Source organism: Buteo buteo, chromosome 29, assembly GCF_964188355.1.
Source record: "Buteo buteo chromosome 29, bButBut1.hap1.1, whole genome shotgun sequence".
Lineage (NCBI taxonomy): Eukaryota > Metazoa > Chordata > Aves > Accipitriformes > Accipitridae > Buteo > Buteo buteo.
In genome coordinates, this window is record NC_134199.1 from 2,271,278 (window position 1) to 2,289,346 (window position 18,069).

An 18,069-nucleotide genomic window follows, 5' to 3' on the forward strand; every position below is an offset into this window, starting at 1 on the left:
TTCCAATTTAGCCTTCCAAGAGAGAAATAATCAGGTATAAGAATCATCACAAACATGTTGGAAGAATATTAAAGCTAATAGCATGCAGGAATCTTTGACAAATGCTTGTCAACTTTAGTCCTTAAGAGTCTAATAGCTCTGTTTCTTGCATTATTTGGCTCACAGGATAAACATTACAGGTATTAAGTGTGAGCTAGTAAAATGCATTTTGAAATAAGGGATTCCTCTGACTCTAGTACAGCTGGCCTTAGCTACTGCATCAATACATAGCAGCTTCACACCTGAGTTGAGTGGACAGCTGGGCTCACCCCTTCCTACTAGCAATTCTGAGTTGCAGTAAGCATTACATATTTAAGATGACTGGATTATGGCATATTCAAAATTTTTTGATGGATAAACCAAATTGGGATTAGAAATTCTTATTAAAAGTTGGGTTTTTTTCCCCTGTTGCTGAAAGGAGATTGATACAACCAAACTGGCCAACCATAAGACTGAAGCAAATGAGGCAGCATCAAACTCCGCAGCACACCCATCTACGCAGCCAAAGCCAAAGTGACTGCAGTCGCTCAGAATTTCCTCACATAATGACAACCAGGATCACTCGTCCCCCAACAGCAAGTACAGGAAGCTGAGAAACAGCGAAGACAGCTCTCAGTGCCTCCCTGCTGAGAGTGCATTAGAGTGCCAGTTTCCAGCTTAACCCATGGCACATGGAAGTGGTAAAGCAGCCAGCACTGCTGCTTTTTGCACCTTCCTGGGCTAGAGCCCCCCCTCGGTCCCTCCACAAGGCTAAGCTCTTCTGTCCACAGCAGTTAAAAAAGCCCTTTTCAAAGCTGAAAGGTGGCAAGATGTTTAGCCCAAATGACTCAGGTGCTGCATTCCAGCTTTACCCCGAGTCTAGTCTGACATCCACCTTAAGTGCGTGCCCACTGGTGACATGCTCCATGTTTGCCTTTCCCCATCCTACTGGGACAGAAGCCAGTAAACAGCAGGATGGGGCAAACCTGTAGAAATTACTAAGAATAAAGGTTTCACATGTGGCCATATTTAATTGTAAACAATGGCACAACACTTTGTACCTACAGCATAGCATCCTTGCTCTTGAGGTCTCATATCCCACATTAAACATGGCAACAGCTCTTTGAGGTAGGTATCATGTTTTGCATATGGAGTATTTGAAACAGGGGAAAGCCCCAATCTACTGAGGAGCTATTTTTTAAAGTACCCAGCTAGTTACCTGAACACAGCCTGAGCTCACTGACTTCACTGAGGAGCGGCTCCCAGGATATGGCTGGGGAGCAGGGAGGGCCTTGCTGCATCACTAGCTCAGCACCCAAAACTGGAGTCTGTTTTTCAAGGTTCTGGCTTAAGAGGCTTTTGAGAGATAAGAGGCTCCCAGGGACCCAGAATCCAGAACTCCTCCCAGTCTCAACTCACAAGAGGCTGCTGTGAAGGCAACTGCATGTTTTATTTTCTAAAACGTGCTGATGTCATTGGGGGGGGGGGGGGGGGGGGGAAGGTGTTTTAGAAGTATTCTGCTTCTCTTCTATCTGCAGTTCACAAAGTCAGGTTTAAAAAGCACAGCACAGCATCAGCCACAAGATCCAGGCTGCTGCCCCCTTTCTCCTGTTATGTTAACATTCAGGAAAAAAAGGGGGGGAAAAAAACCCCTATATTGCATTATTTAAATTGGTAGCAAAGTAAATTTGTAGGTGGAATAACCCAGGCAGTTCTGCTTAAAATTGACAAGAGAGAGATCACAAAATGCTTCCCAAACAGATGTGTGCAGCAGTGTCTTGTGGGGCAGGAGAGCGGTACTACCAAGGAACAAGAGGAAAAAACCGTGGTTGTGATATCCCTGGAGCCAGCTGGAGGGAGTGCTCCATAGGACCAGCCCTTCATCTCTTCCTGGCTCATTCAGAGACCTGCCAGGGGTGCCAGGTTCCAGGTGCCTCATTGACAAGAGTTAAACACCCAAAACTTTGACTGGTGGGAGGAGAACAGCACATGCCACATTTGAAAAAAAAAAAATAAATCCAGTGCAATGGAAGAAATTCTTAACCAGAGCAAACCAAGGGAATCACAGGAAACACGAATGTTACCACTACGGGATGTGACCAACCATGTAAGAATCAAGCCACAAGAAGCTGAAATCCTCAAAGAGCACAGGGAGGACGAGGCTGGGTCTTCTCCTGACGCTTTAGGAGTCAGTTTGAAACTGTTTCTAGCGTGATGGAGGTTTAGGCATCACGAGACTCTCAGATCTGATCCCCAGTATACAAGCTCAAAGACTGCATAGGATTGCACAGTCCTCAGATGAAGTAATAAGATCAATAGTAAAACAAGAGGGGATTGAAAAAGAATTTGAAAAACTATGGGTAACAGCTGGAGGTGACAAGAATAAAATACCATCTATTGGAGACCCAAGTGCTATTAGGGTAACATCTAAGGAAGCAGGTGAAGAGGAACCAGCTTCAGAATGGGAACTATCAGCCCCCCAAATTATTTTTCCTAAACCATGTGACTGGCAAAACCAGAAATTTATAAATTGGACCAAGTTGCAGTCCCAGGGCTGAGGTATTACCAACTTTGAGAAAGATAAAATTAGTAACAATTGGATTGAACGATATAGGGGTATCCCTCACAGAAAACTCCTCACTGCACTGCAATTAAGAGCTAATGTGTATCCCACCAGGGAATTCCTGGCAAGAGGGAGACAGGAATCAAATAAAATCCTGTTGACACTGTAAAGCGGAAAATGAGATGTGTGCTTATATCATTGGGTATTGCCCCACACTACAAGATGCTAGCATCAAAAGACATAATCAGTTATGTGAAATATCGATAACTGAAGCCAAAAAGGACTGGATTGTGTTCCAGGAGCCTATATTAAAAGATGAACAAAATGAAATATATAAGCCTGATCTGGTATTCGTAAAGGGAGATCAGGCGATAGCTATTGATGTGACAATTCGATATGAAAGTAAATTGACATCATTGTCAGACATGGTAGCAGAAAAGAAAGAAATATTGCCATCTTAAAGACCGAATTCAAGAACTAACGAATGCCAAAAATACCAAATTTAAGGGATTCCCCATGGGTGTGCAAGGAAAATGGTATTCTGGCAATTACAAAGTGTTAAAAGCATTGGGAATCTCAAGTTCCCGGCAAGAAAAGACTGCATGTTCTATATCAAAGAAAGCATTATTTATGTCTGTTGATTTTATATATATTTTTGCAAGTCAATCAAGAACTGCTGTAAGAACTTAAGTATTTGATTGTTATCGTTCCGCTGTATTGCTGTTTTGCTGTATTGCCATTTATTTCTTTAATAAAGTTACCCCTACCCTGCCTGCTAAATCATCAGAGGTATTGCTAACTTGACTCACGATGTTTAGAGATAGGGAAGTCCCTGGGTAAAATCTTGGAAGGATCAACCTTGGCACTGGAAAGGTTGGGAGAGTAATAAGAAACTTGTGGTCATGTCACATCACTTACTCTAAATTTGGACAAAAGATCAATTGGAAATGTCAACATTTTACTAATTTGGAATATCATTACCAATTTTGACATAGGTGGACAGGCCACCTTTACTTAACTTGGAAAAGAAACATGTATAATTTATATGTGTTTGTGTGGCACATACACACCCCCCACCCCCCCCCTCCCCAACAGGAAAGAAAACTTCTCCAGGCAGGGAGAGGAAAAAAAACCCAAACCCTAGAGGCAGCAGGTTGAAAATTTACCTGAAACTGACCAATCGAGATATGCCAGGTACACTGAGGTGTTGACCTTTTGGCCAATAGGGAATAAAATGACCACAGGTCAGATTCGACAAGGGTATAAACAGGGTCCCTCCAGAGGGCATTTTGAATCAGCCCTCCTCAGAGCAGCGGGTCTGCAGTTGGGGACTCCCCATTGGGTTGGGACACTGCCCTAGGTAACTCCTGCAGGTTGAGAGCCCTCATCTTTTAGGTGAGTGATACATGCATTTTGAGTCATCATTTTAAATCTTAAGAATTCTTAAGTCAGCTGTGTAGTACCAATTCCCCTTACATCATTGAACCTGTGGTTCACAAATGTTGTCGGAGTTCTAACTAACTTTTTAGTGAATAATAAATCTGAGTTTTAACACCTGTTGGATTTGACTGTGTGACCCTCCATAACACTTTGTTAATTAGCATCAGAATTAATTTACCTTATCTGTAGACCTCTTACTGTGTAAATTTGAGGAAGATGGAAATGGATTCCAACACTGCTCAAAACATATAACCATGGCTTTTGCAGATGACCTAGTACTGCTGAGTGGATCATGGGGCAGCACGCAGAAGAATATCAAAATTTTAGAGGTCTTTTGCCATCTAACGGGTGTCAAGACACAGGGGGAAAAATGCCATGGTTTCTACATCCAACCTACTGGAGACTCGTGTATGATCAATGACTGTCCTCCATGGCTAATTAATGGCAGCCCCCTCAACACAATTGAGCCTGGTAGCTCTGAAAAGTACTTGGGCCTATGCATAGACCCATGGTCTGGAATATCAAAACCAGAACTACCGGAGAAAATAAAGGATTGGTTACAATGGAAAGTCCTCTTTGAAACCATTTCAGAAGGTGGACATCTCGAAGGGATATATTATCCCATGATTGATCTACCTAGCAGACCATGCTGATGTAAAAGTAACATACCTGGAAACACCTGACCCAACAATTTGAACAGCTGTGAAGGAATGGTTACATCTACCAGCAAGTACCTGTGATGCCATCCTGTATTCCAGTACTCGGGATGCAGGCCTAGGTATTACCAGACTCTTGGGATTGATCCCTAGTGTATAAGCCTGAAGACTGTATAGAATTGCTCAATCTTCGGATGAAGCAACAAGAGCAATTGTGAGACAAGAGGGAATTGAGAGAGAATTTGAAAGACTATGGATTACAACTGGAAGAGATAAGGATAAAATTCCATCATCTGGGACCTGAGGGCAGTTATGGTGATATCAGAGGAATTGGGCAATGAAGAACCACCTTCAGAATGGGAGACACCTGCTCCAAAAACTATCTTTCCAAAACCTTGTTACTGGCAAAAACAAGAATTTGTGAATTGGACCTAGCTGCGCTCCCAGGGCCAGGGGGTTTACAACTTTCAGAAGGATAAAGTCAGCAACAACTGGATTGAATATTACAGAGGCATTCCCCATAGAAAACTCATCACAGCATTACAGCTGAGAGCAAACGTCTACCCTACAAAAGAATTTTTGGCAAGAGGAAGACAAGAGTCCCAAATTAAATCATGTTGGCATTGTCAAGCAGAGAATGAAACTTGTTCACATATCATTGGATACTGTCCCGTGGTACAAGATGCCAGGATAAAAAGACATAAACAACTATGTGAAATACTGGCGCAGGAAGCTAAAAAGAAAGATTGAATGGTATTTCAAAAGCCATTGTTAAAACATGAACAAAATCAATTATATAAACCTGATTTAGTATTTGTTAAGGGAAATCAGGCCTTAGCTGTAGATATTACAATTAGATATGAGAGTAAACCAACATCACTGGTGGATGCAGTGGCAGAGAAAGTAAGAAAATATCATCACCTTGGAGAGCATTCATCAATTCTTGAATTTTATAAGATTACTAAATTTAAGAGATGTCCTTTGGGAGCATGTGGAAAATGGTATCAAGGCAATTACAAAGTACTAACAGCTTTAGGACTCTCTAGTTACTGACAAGAAAAGGCTGTGTGTTGTTTATCAAATAGGGCATTATTTACTTCAGTAGATATTGTGCATATATTTGCAAGTCAAACATGAACTACTGTAAGATCTTAATGTATGATTGTAGTAGCAATTGTAATTCTATTGCTTAATGAACTTTTCAATAAAGTCTTTATCTTTTCTATCTTACATTGAGGGTAAAACTAACTCCTTCATGACAACTAGGGTTAGTGCTAGCCCCCTGGGGTAATTAATTGGAAAGACGTTTTTTGAATATAAATGATATTATGTGGGGATGTATGGGACTGATTCATGACATGTCATCTATTTTTTTATTGGACATTAATTTTTTTTAATTGGACATGTAATCTATTTTTTCTAATTTGGACATTAATTTTTTAAATTGGACATGTCATCTATTTTTCTAAATTGGACATTAATTACCAGCCTTGACATAGGTGGACAGGCCACCTTTTCTTAACTCAGAAAAGAAACAGGTATAAGTTTATATATATATATATATATGTGTGTGTGTGTTTGTTAAATAGCATCAGAATTAAGTAGGGGTAAAGGATTTTACATAAGTGATACACACATGCACTTTTAATTCTGGAACTCTTGATTTTCCAGAGCAAAGGTAGTACTTCTCCCTGTCTATCAGACTCCAATTATGCTGACATGCCAGAGACAGAAGTTTCATTCATCTGGGAGAAATGGTAAAGTCCACAGAACAACTGCAGAATTCTCTGAAATCAGAACTTTCCTGGGGCCTGCATAACTAAGTTACCTGTTCTGCTCTCACAGCGAGAGATGCAAGGTGGGAGAGTAATTTCCCTGGCTCCAATCCTTTAAAAAAATCCAAGCAACTTAAATAAGCACATCAAGTTCTTCATCTCCCATTGTTCCAAATACTGGGGCTCTTTTCTCCTTTGTCAATGCCTGGTACTTCAAAACCAGTTATTAAAAAAGCAGGGTTAGAAGGAACTACTTGACACACCTGTAGTTCTCAGCTGCACAGATTCCATCAACCTTAGTAAAAACTTGGTGAGAGGGAAAGAAACCCCAAGTCATTACCGAGAAGCATGGCCATGGATACATGGATTGCTGTGCTGGAAGAAGCCGCCACACTTCCACCACCAGCTGTGCTTTCCCTTGCCCCAAGCCCAGAACTGTCTGTGCTGCTCCCCAGCTGGGGAACTGGAAACTTAGTCATTATAGACCACATTCACCACATTACATGACATGAGCTACTTGGCTGGGATAACCTGAACAACTGCAGGGGCAGTACCCTTGCAATGCGCTTCTGTAGACAGCAGATCTGTGCAGAGGTAACCTCCAGCTGGTGGGGATGAGGTCTTCACACAGCACAGCTGGATCCAAAAGCAGACATCTGTCCACATCACAAGTCCTGTGTGTCTGCCAGCTGCAACTACTGCCCAAGGGCAATTGAGTATCAGACATCTATTCTCATTTTGTTGCCACCTAGACGAGAACACGTATAACTTTGCTACCCAACCTGATAAATGGATCACTAGCACCTTTGCTACACATCTACTCTGTGGAATAATCAGTGGAGATCATGGACAAATAGGGTATTTTTGGTGTGTTCTGAAGATGCATCATCTTCTTATAACTCCTAAACAGAATGCTTGCTTCTTAATCCTAAGAAACATCCCTTGAGTCCAAAAAGCATTGGACTATAACCTCACCTTGCAGGAAAAGATGACACACAGCCCTTACCCCAAATGCTATGTATGATACAGCCCTTTACACAAGAACACCCAGCAAACACAAAGATTAGAACCTAAGTAGAAAGATTTCTTGGGATTGAAGACAATCAGTTACTCCTTTCTAAAACAAAGTTCATCCCATTAAAAAAGGTGACTGGATTTAATAAATAGTCATTTCTGAAATTATAAATAAGTTAAAAATTAATTTAAAATAAGCTAGTATTTGAATAAATACTTTTCAGCAAGTGCTTAAATACATACATGCTTTTTTTTTTTAAGTTTTCTCTTCAAGTTAGTTCTTGTTTTAAAGAAGCAAGTTCTATAATACTGCCATAAAATTTTGTGCCTTCAGGAAATAAAATATTGCTTTTCTTAGCCCTTTATAATTTGATTCAGTTCCCATCCACTTTGATGAGATGGGTCAGATCTACTCATTATTGCTTGTAAACCTGAGGAAAAAGGAACAATAGTCTATCTTTAAGAAAGATGCTGCTTACTGGAGGCAGACTCTCTGCCTGCACTTTCTAGAAAACCATTTTGACTTTTGCATCTCAGCGGGTTAAAAAAATCCAACACATTTCCTAATAGCATCCTGTCAGATAGGAAGAGGTTTTAGGTTTGACCTGGAACTGATTTCTGAAACATCTTATCTGTATAAAGGTATTTACAGTTTGCTTCAAGTTCCTGCCCCTGAAATGCCCACTTTACTTTCTGATGTGTAACTGGTACCCTGGGCACCCAGAAAACTAGATTAGTTTTGCTACACATGAATAATCTAGTCCTACAGATCAAACAGATAAGGCAACATCAGTCTCCTCTACCACACCTAGGAAAAGGACTGATTGGAAAGAGCCCTTTAAAGTTGAGTAATACATGGATTCATGCAAACTGACATTCATCCAAAAAACAATTTGTTGAAAAGCCTACTGAGAAGTAGGCATCTGATATAAAATTTCTAAATCTGTCATTTGTATTCCAAGTTCACATTTAAAGTAGCTCCCAGAGGCCGCTCTGTGTCCAAATGGCTGCTACCTGTGGTCACACGAACGACTACCTCAAGGCTCAGCCCCTGGAGGCTCTTTGGTTTGGTGCACAGAGCAGCTCTGGGGGGGGTCAGGAAGCCCCGAGCGATTTTTCCTTGCTGCTGTAGCCTTGGCTATCTGGAAAGATGGGAGCTGCTCTGGGACTGGCTGGAAGATGTCGTGGCTCCACTCAGCTGGGAAAAGCCGCTGTTGCAAGATTCCAGGCTTGACATGGATCCCCTGAGATGGGACAAAACAGATATATTTGTTAGGAAGGCAGCTATTAATGGATCTGACAGATCAGCTTACTTTCTATAACACTTACAAAAGTACTTTATTTTTTGTCCCATCATTTTCAACTTGGTCTCTAAGAATCTCTGCGTCATGATGAAAAACTAATTTGTCAGAGATATCTTTTTTCCTAGTTACAGGTATCATACCTTGTTTCTTGCAGTTATTCTGGGAGTGGGACACAGCTGAAGCCTCGGTGGGGCTGCATTCACTGCCCCTGAGCAGAAAGGAAAACTCAAGAGCATTCCAAATGCAGCATAGCTCAGCAAATGCAATGCCACTGCTAACCCGAGAACTCCAGCCTGCTAAGCATGACAGTCCCAACTTCAGCGTGTCCAGCCATGGTCTTTGAGCTCCTTCTGCCAAAAGCAGAATAGGTTCACTGTAGCTGTGACTGCCTGCTGTTCCTGACTCATTCTATGTAGGTAGAGCAACAAGAAACAGGTTTGAATGACTGGAGTGAGGAATTTGCTGCTGCTCTGATTCCACAGGATCTGGCCAGGTCACATTCTCAAAGTCACCACCTGCTCACCTGCAAGTCTCTTCTCCCTAACACTTCCTCCAGCTCCTAGCAAAAGGTCAAGTACTTGCAAAGAATTCAAACTACTGGGTAATTTGAAAAGTACCTTTAGCATTAAAGGAGGCTAGGCAAATCCTCTCAAGGTTGATGTATTCACCTATTCAGAAAGCACTCTCAAAATCATGACTGACATCCTTCTCAAGTGCCAAACAAAATATGCATGACATAGCCCATCTGATATTTGTTAAGTTACTCCAAAAGTAACTTCTCAAAACGTTCCCAACTAAGATCACAAAACTCCTCAGTCAAAAACCTCCCCCTCTTCAGGTAGCTGTAAGCAAAAACTGAAGCACTGGTCCAAGGGGTCCCTTATTACCTACAGCACTAAAGGAGATTCTTGGTGCAAAATGCCACCAAGTTCATGTCCATCTAACTAACTTCTCACCAATGAAATGCACACCCTGCAGAGGTCATTGGTATCTGGATGTTTAACTCACACTCAGTCCTCTCATTTGGCATCTCTATTGCAAATCGTACAGTAAACGCCCCCCAGTAAATCTCTTACCTGAAGTCTTTGGATGCAAGCACCTCATAATAGTATATAAGCTTGCACTTGTGACTGGAAACTTGCAGAGAGGCAAGAACATCATCCACCCGAGGGAGGCTAGTGCCAGAACAGGGCAGAGGGCCATGCATTTTCCACTGGAGAATGTAAAAGCCAGGCCAGCGAGTCACATGAGATCCCTGGGAGAGAAAGAGTGCCATCAAGTGACTACCAGGCATCTTAAGAAACAGACGAATGACTTGGCAAAGTCAAAAGAAACTATTGAGCTGACTACTTTGGGGACCATACACCATTCGTTTATTTTACTTGCCTGAGCCACACCCCTGTAATGCTAGTAAAAAAATAAACATTATTTTCAATTAGCTTTTTATCATGGATTATTGAATCTCTTTCCAATGGCTCAGTCTAAATTAGGACTGCAATAGCAACCACTTTCACAGGGAATCCAGAGAATGATGACCACAACCACCATTTCCAAGCAATACATGATTTCCCATGCCATCGATTCCTTCACCGCCCCAGCACCAGACCGTTTTGGAGTTTGCTAGGACTATAAAATCCCTGCCAGGACCCAAACACATCAGACCTGGATGCTCTCTCCTTCCCGGCAAACCAGTGGAGATTCCATACGGCTGTAATCCACCCCAAGGACCCACGTCTTATCAATTAGTTGCATATTGTCCCCAGCAGCAGAGGTACTTGGTAATGTGGCTTCTTTATGACTTGTTTCAGGAGCACGTTTGGAGTGAAAGAGGCTGAACACCACATCTCCCTTCAGAATGTCAAAGTCCCAGGTGATGACAGATTCCCCTTCCAGAATCTCCACAACTATCTAAGAAGGGAACAGAACAAACACGGTGCAAAGAGTCAGGTCTTCAGGTGACAGCCAGCATATTCCTTCCCACTCTGCAAACATGCTTTTCTTTACAATCCTTCAGTTAAGCTATTGGTCTTGATTCCTAAGGAGGATATAGTCTGATTCCCATTGCCAGTCTTCTGCCACAGTACATCTCAGGCATTTTTACCCCATCTCTCCCCTGTATCAGATTGTAAATCATTTACTTGTTCTAGGAAAACCTCAATGGAACTGAAGCAAAGCATTTGGGACAAAGCAAAGAGCACCTTCTGAGCAGCTACAGCCTCCAAAAGGCACTGCTGCTTTTTAAGGAGTCTTAAGCAGGCCAAATCAGAGTTACTCATCATCAGTGAAGCTAGTGGACTGTTTTGACACTTAAGTGCTCTGGTTTTGAACATTCTGTTTTCTGATGACCCCCATCAGGATGTTCCCAGTACATACCTTCTTATATCACCACCATTACTGTCCTAGCTATGCCACTGGGAATGGAAGCTGTACTATCAGAAGGAAAACTGAGGGAGTTTTATTTCCTCAAGAAGGAGGAGGAAGAGACTGTATCTTGCAGAAGATTATGCCATAGTAGAGATAAGTGACACTGTTTCTCAAATGGCTGTTCTTAACTTCCACTCTTCTAGCTGTTCACTAGCATTAGCCTTCCCAAGAAAGGCACGTTGCTGCTGAACCATCTCATGCTCACACTTTGGGAGCCCTTCATTGTTCTTGTCAGCCTTAACAGAAGGAACACACCACTGATATCAGTTCAGCACCTCCTTCAGCCTTATGAGATTCTGGTCTGTACCTCATGTGGAGCTCCTTTGAGGACACTCGCAGAATGATAGATAGTTTCTGTCCATAACCGGATGTGATCCGAGTTCTCTGGCTCTTCTTCTGTTTGATAAAGTGACTTAGGAACAAGCCCACCTTCTGGGACAGTACACTAGAAGAGTCAGACAAACAAGTATGAGGGTTCGTACTAATCTAATGGTAATGTATCAAGTCATCTGTACTATGAACGCTCGCCAGCTGTCAGACAGAGGATGATACCCTCAGCTAGTATAAGGTTTCACAGTGGGACTAAGTTTACTTGAACTACAATAGTTTATCTAAGCTCTGTTTAGAGAGCTGACCTCTAACCCCCTTTTCCAGTGCAGCATCACCACTTCAGGGTAAAGTCTCCTGTGCAAAATTAACTGCACTGTGCTCAGCCTAAGGGTATCCCAGCCAGAACAGAGGTTTAACCATCTTTCAGAAGGGAGTGGAAGGCCAGAGTGTTGAGAAGGAGGGAATCAAGGGAGCTTGCACATTGCAGATTCCACCTGCACAACAGGAAGGAAAACTCACCATGCAGTCTCCTCCCAGGAAGTCTGGGATCACATCTTTGTCCACGTAGTCTACGAGCCCTCCTGGACCCTGATAGTTATTCCCACTGTAAATGAGGAATTTCTGCCTTGTGTTCTCATTGATAAAGGGACTGACCTGAAATAAAAAGCGGACAGAAGACACTACTGTCACAGAGTGAAGTTAGAGACAATGTTTATCCTATCTTACACAGAGGCTTCAGGCTCTAGACCAGAAGGCCTCATCAGCAGGAATGCAGACCAGTAGTTGTGCAGAGCTTCACAACTCTGAGCCACTTCCCCAAAGAAAGTGGTAACAAATGGGAAGTGTACTATATTGTCTCACAACCATTCTCTACTGTATGCGAAATAAGTTTGTAATCATCGCACCACATAAGCCTCATGAGAAATTTAACGAGCATGTTCTCACATTCCCAGAACAGTCAGCAGGCACCAGGCAGAACCATATTTATTACTCTTCTCTTCAGTGTCCTCCAGCATGAGATTAAAAAATACTTGTCTCTTCCCATCAACATGAAAACCCACCAAGTTTGGGCTACCACTGCTACATAAGGATTTGCAGTTTAGGTCCAACATCCTGTCCTGCCCTGGTGGATGATAGCCACTAGAATCAAATGAGGTGCATGCATGCTATGGCTTGCTCTGTAGCAACGCTGTGGTCTCTTCAGGAGTTCAGCCCTAAGATACCTGGAAGCTTTTTCCTCCCTAACTCTTTAAATAAGCAGAACTTTGACTGCATGATTTAGCTATTTGTACACGCACAAGTGCTTATGATCCTGAGTCCGGGTTTCACCCACCAGAGTCCAGAGCACAGGAAAAACCCTGGGTGCTCGCACTATCAGTAGTCTCCCCAGAGTTTCAGGGTAGTTGTCCTCTACAACCTCAATTATCCGAAGCAGGGCCTTTACTCCAGGTCTCCAGAGATGCCGCATATTCAGCCCTTCCAAGTCTACCAGACATGTCCAGGATCTAAAATAAACATGCAGAAAAAGACCTGTAAGAACCTTCATTGCACAGTGGCTGCTCATTTATGATCCACAGAATATTTCAGTAACACCATAGCCTGTACAGGATCTAGTGAAGCCAACAAAGGGAGACTAGCAGTTCCAATAAAAAGTAGATCTCCACTCAGGCAGCAGACAGACTGAATCCAGTCAGCTTTCAGGTAAACCAGACATACAACTCCAAAGGCAAGAACACATGCTGTCAGTGCGGAAGAGGGTGAAGGTATGCAGGCCTGTCACTAAAAATAATTAAAAAAACACATTTTAAATGAAAGTGGAATCTGGCAGACAGTGTCTTGTATAAAAAAAAAGAGAATTTCATGGATCTGGATTAAAATCAGTAAGATAGCAAGATTACATTTAACAGAAGGGGGACAGAAAAAGACATAAGGAAGGACCAATACTTGATCTCATATGAAGCTGTAGAATTTATCTGCATTCAAGTCCCCTATATAACCCCAAGTCCAGGAACAGCCCATGCATAAAACACACACTGCTGTCTGCCATTTAACCCCAAGGACATAATCTAAAACCTTCACATGAGCATTCTTCTCATGTCAGTTCAAACTCTGTAAGGATACAAGAAAACTAACTATACTAACGTGATGGGACGGCCAAAGATGTTGGTATTTTCCTCGCATCTCTTTTGTCCTTCCTCATTAATTGACAGAACCTGAAATCAAACACAGTACAGACTAGGATTAGCCTGAGTATGACCAAGAAACCAGGATAGCCCAGAGATCTTATTTCAAAAAATACAGAACCCGGAAGTATACCAGTTTGAGAACTTGCAGTGTGCAAAACAGAGAATAAGAGCATACATTAAAAAAAGGCTTCTCTACTGAAAAGTTTTGCTCATCATACAAGGTACAGATACTGAAAAATTTAAGATGAAATATAAGAGTCTCAAGATCAAATGTTATTAGCAGAGCTGCACAAAAGGGCCATGGAAAGCCTATAGCTAAACTGCAAGTTATCAGAAAACATCCTTCTGGCCCATTCATACCATTATAAAAGTTTCACTTCTGTCTCTGCAGGAAAACAGAGAAGCTATGCTGTGCCAAAGTCACTAAGTCAACTTTGAGTTGCCAGCCACAAAACACAGGAATTACTTGTGTCAGGCAGGTAGATTCCAGCTGCACTATATCAAGGCTTCTAAACACCCCAAGAGAAATAGACTTTCTCAGGGGAGAAATGAGAGTACAACTTACATGTCGCAGCAGCGATTCCTCTCCCAGAGCTTTCACCAAACCTTTTGTGTCCATCTGGCCGAGACGAAGGATGTAGAGTGGTCGTCCATCTTCAAAACAAACATAAGGGTTGAAAAAGAGGGAAGTACTCTAGTCTCCCAGGCTATCACTCTAGTACCTTTTATAAAAGCCATATTAAATATTTGAAAGGTATAAATATCATATCCAAAGGCAACCTTATCAAAGAGATGCTGCTTTGTACTAGCTCTAGTCTGCCTGATCTGTGCAGAGAAAATAACAAAACTACAGCAAAACAGAGTGGCTATTTACAGGCGTTGAACTGCTTTGTTAATGTTTAAAGCATCAATACAACTTTCTCCAAAAATCCCGGGTTACTTATGAGGTCCTATAATTCAAACTGTTGTAGTGCCAATGTAAGGGGCAGCTTCTAACCTTTGTCTTGATAATGCCATCCTCCAGTGTAGTATTCATCTAAGAGGGCTGGGGGCCTCCATGACTGTAGGATATAATCCACCTGGTACTGCTTTCGCCAAGACAATGACTGACAGAGCATTTCTCGAGCTTTGTCAATGTTGAAGTCACGAGCCCGCAGAAATCGAAGGATATGTTCGTCTTTGGGGATCTGAGACGAGAGAAAGTCCAAGGATCAAGACTGGTACGTTACCTGTACCACTGTTCCATAAAGCCTGCAGAGCATGCACCATTTTTATCAACTCTTAAAACTAAGATAACAAATATTAAACCTACATTCCTTCTCCCTCCCTCCTTAACTAATCCAGCTGAATGCAGCAGATGGTGCGAAGAGCACAAAAGCAGCGACCAGTTCACAGCCTGTGAGAAGTCTTTCACTGATCTGGTTGCCAGAAGCTCCAGCACACTCGGGGCTGGCAAAAGTTTCCCTCAGCTAGCTATCCACAAGGACAAACAAAATACTGTATGAAAGTGAGAGAACTGCAAGCTTACCTCCCCGCATAGGGCAAATTAGCAAAGGATGGAAAGCATCCATAGGTAACATATTAACCAAGTTAAGCATGCACGGTTTGGAAGGGGATCATGACTGTACAGTGTTCAAATGACTACCCACTAGCACCAATGCCAGCTCTTATGCAGGCACCTCTTCTGTTTTGCTGTTGACCATGCTTCCCTGGTGTTGTTTGAACAGGAAAGCTTTTGTGTTCTTCCACAGGCTTCCCTGCCCCACCACATCATACTAATTCTTGCCAAAACAAACAGGTCAACCAAAACTACAATATACCCTCTCTGTATCACTCATCCCAACACTTTCTATCAGTAATTCTAGCATCACAGGCACAAAAACATTCCTAAACCAAGTCTGTAGAATGGCTTATTCCAACCTCCTTACCAATCTCCCATGTTTCCTTCGGGGCGGGGCGGGGGGGGGGGGCGGGGGGAAGAAATCAAAGAAAATTTGCCAGTAATATTAAGCAGCAAGAATTAACAATAAACCTAATAGATTCCACAGAAGTGCCAAATTTGACTAAAAGCCTGTCAGTTGCAAAAACAACTGGATTATAGCTGCATATGCTGATGAATTCTCAGTCCCTTCACTCCAACTTCCCCAAAAGCATTTGACCTCATTCGCTACATCAAGTTTCCACTAAAAATTCAAGTTCTGTCAAGCAGGGATAGTCTCCTCCAGAATATCTGTACTGTGCTTTGCACAATGCAAGCAATCTGAGCCCTGCTGTAATACAAAAAAAGCATGTGTTCAGGAGTCAAAGCTCTTTTGTTTGTTCATTGACATGCTCACGAAAACAGAAAGCGGGGAAGAAAGCAAAGCAGCCAGCAGTGTCAGGCTGGGAGCAATCTCAGTTTCACAAGCTGGTATGAAGCTGCAAGAAATATTAAGAATTGATTCCACCTAAAGAAAGGGGTACAGTTCAGGCAGCCTAAAACCAAGCCTAGAAGCACCTGAAGAGAAGATGGGAGATTAACACTGTTCAGCATATTCTAACACTACAAACACTGCATTTGTATATCATAGAAAGGAAAAGGGCAGCCTTCCCAAATAGGATCTCAGATGTATTTAGAAGAATTCCACCAAAACTTTCTGCATCATAGCAAGATTAAAGGCAGCAGTTTTCATCAGGTGATTTACATTTGCATTTCTGCTGCTCAGAGGAAGCTGTTATTCACAAGACAACAGACAAAAACCACAAACAACTACAAAAGCCCCTCAATCTCCTGTAAGTCCCAGGAGAGGGGATGGCTGTTAGAAGGTTTTGTAACCTTTCAAACCTATACTTACTGTACATAGCTTCAGGTAAGAGGCAAATTCAGCACTGCTGTTTGGACCAAAGGCAGGAAGCTCTGAGGGGACTTATTCCACAGTGGAATTAGTCTCTTATCTTTGTCCAATCAAAGCAGTAACTCCATATGCAAGAAAACAAAGTTTTCATTTCAGCCTGGCTTTCCATTTACTAGTGAAACTATGTGTACTCTTCTACATGGTACAGAGCCATTGACTACTAGCTTTAAGTATCTGCAATTTTAACACCATTTGAAGTTTGTTTCAACTACTCAGCTTTTTAAAGGATAATAACTGTGATTCTAAAGGATAATGTCTGCTTTGAAAGGAATAGGGAATGGATAGTGAGATAGGAGGAAGAGGACAAAAATAAGAAGGGGCATTTTCCAAGAAACAGGACATCTACAAATATTTTTTGACAAAGGAATAAGGACATCCCTGCTCTGAATTAAAAGAACAGATTGTCACAGCAAGGTAACAGCCTCTCCAGAGAAAACAAGTCATGTAGGATAAGTTCCTGATTTCATATTATTCTGACAGGCAATCACGAGAAGCAAACAGGGGAGCAGTAAGGGGGTTTAGAATAAAGTTTCAATAGCCAGCACCATCCTTCCTACTTGTTCAAGACTACATAGGGAACAGAGCTCACAAAGCCTACACAAAAGGTACAAGACAGCTCCCAGCTGTCGCTAAAAGCACTCAGCAATCAGCTGTACCTTGCCAAGGTACCTACACAGCAAGCAGCTGTCAGGAAGAACAAGGGATTGCACACACTCACAGAGCTCCAAGCATCCCAAGAGGCAGTTGTTTCACTTTTTGCTCATGTGCTGTCACTTCTACCTTCTTCAGCTTCCATTCCCCAGCCTCTGACTAGGAGGGACGGAAAAAAAACAACCCATAGAACAAAACAGGCTAATGTTTAGATTGTGCTTCTTTCACCTGAAACCAAGATCCTTGCAGATCACATGCATGGATAAAGTCTCACTGTCTTACTCTCATCTAGGGCTTGTTTTCAGCTGGATACCCAATAGCTGAGATATCTCCTACCACACAGGAGTCCACACTGTTTTACTGGACAGGTCACCGTAGACCTGAAAAGCCTCACATTCTATATTTCAGAGCACAACTATGCATGGGGATTGATCTCTGCCCTTTGTTTTGCACCTGCTTGTTGTCAAGTACCTTTTATCTGACAGGAAGCTGAATAAGGGGAGACATAGATCACAACCAATATTTAGTAGAGCCCGTTTTATTAGTTAAGCTGTTATCAGCAGGTAACTATTCACACAGTTCACTCTCACACACAGTTACCTGGTTAGTTGGGAGGCCAGCCCCAGTTGTTTACTTAGAGGCAGAGCATCAGTGACATGATAACAGCTTGCAGGTAGGTGTTCAGACAGTCCTTCAAGGGGTCCTTTGTTCCCTTGGGTCTATATATATTCCTGTAGTCTCTACCTGCATCTAGCAACCACCATACTCTTGGACATGGTCCAAGTTATACAACTTGTTGTTGATGCTACTGTAT

The 18,069-nt window shown here is 42.3% G+C and overlaps 1 protein-coding gene across 7 annotated transcripts in view; it reads right to left on the bottom strand.

The window, feature by feature from the left end:
- Positions 1–4,787: 4,787 nt before the first annotated feature.
- The window catches only part of SEC14L5 (SEC14 like lipid binding 5), a 41,959-nt gene continuing 28,677 nt past the window's right edge, over positions 4,788–18,069 (bottom strand). For all 7 annotated transcript variants that reach the window (XM_075018376.1, XM_075018378.1, XM_075018374.1 and 4 more), the window contains 9 exons: positions 14,708–14,897; positions 14,276–14,364; positions 13,667–13,737; positions 12,858–13,029; positions 12,044–12,178; positions 11,502–11,639; positions 10,433–10,678; positions 9,847–10,025; positions 4,788–8,710 (listed from right to left, as the gene is read on the bottom strand). In XM_075018376.1, the coding sequence (XP_074874477.1) occupies positions 8,605–8,710; positions 9,847–10,025; positions 10,433–10,678; positions 11,502–11,639; positions 12,044–12,178; positions 12,858–13,029; positions 13,667–13,737; positions 14,276–14,364; positions 14,708–14,897 (1,326 nt within the window). In that variant the 3' untranslated portion in view covers positions 4,788–8,604. The remainder of the gene's footprint in view (positions 8,711–9,846; positions 10,026–10,432; positions 10,679–11,501; positions 11,640–12,043; positions 12,179–12,857; positions 13,030–13,666; positions 13,738–14,275; positions 14,365–14,707; positions 14,898–18,069) is intronic.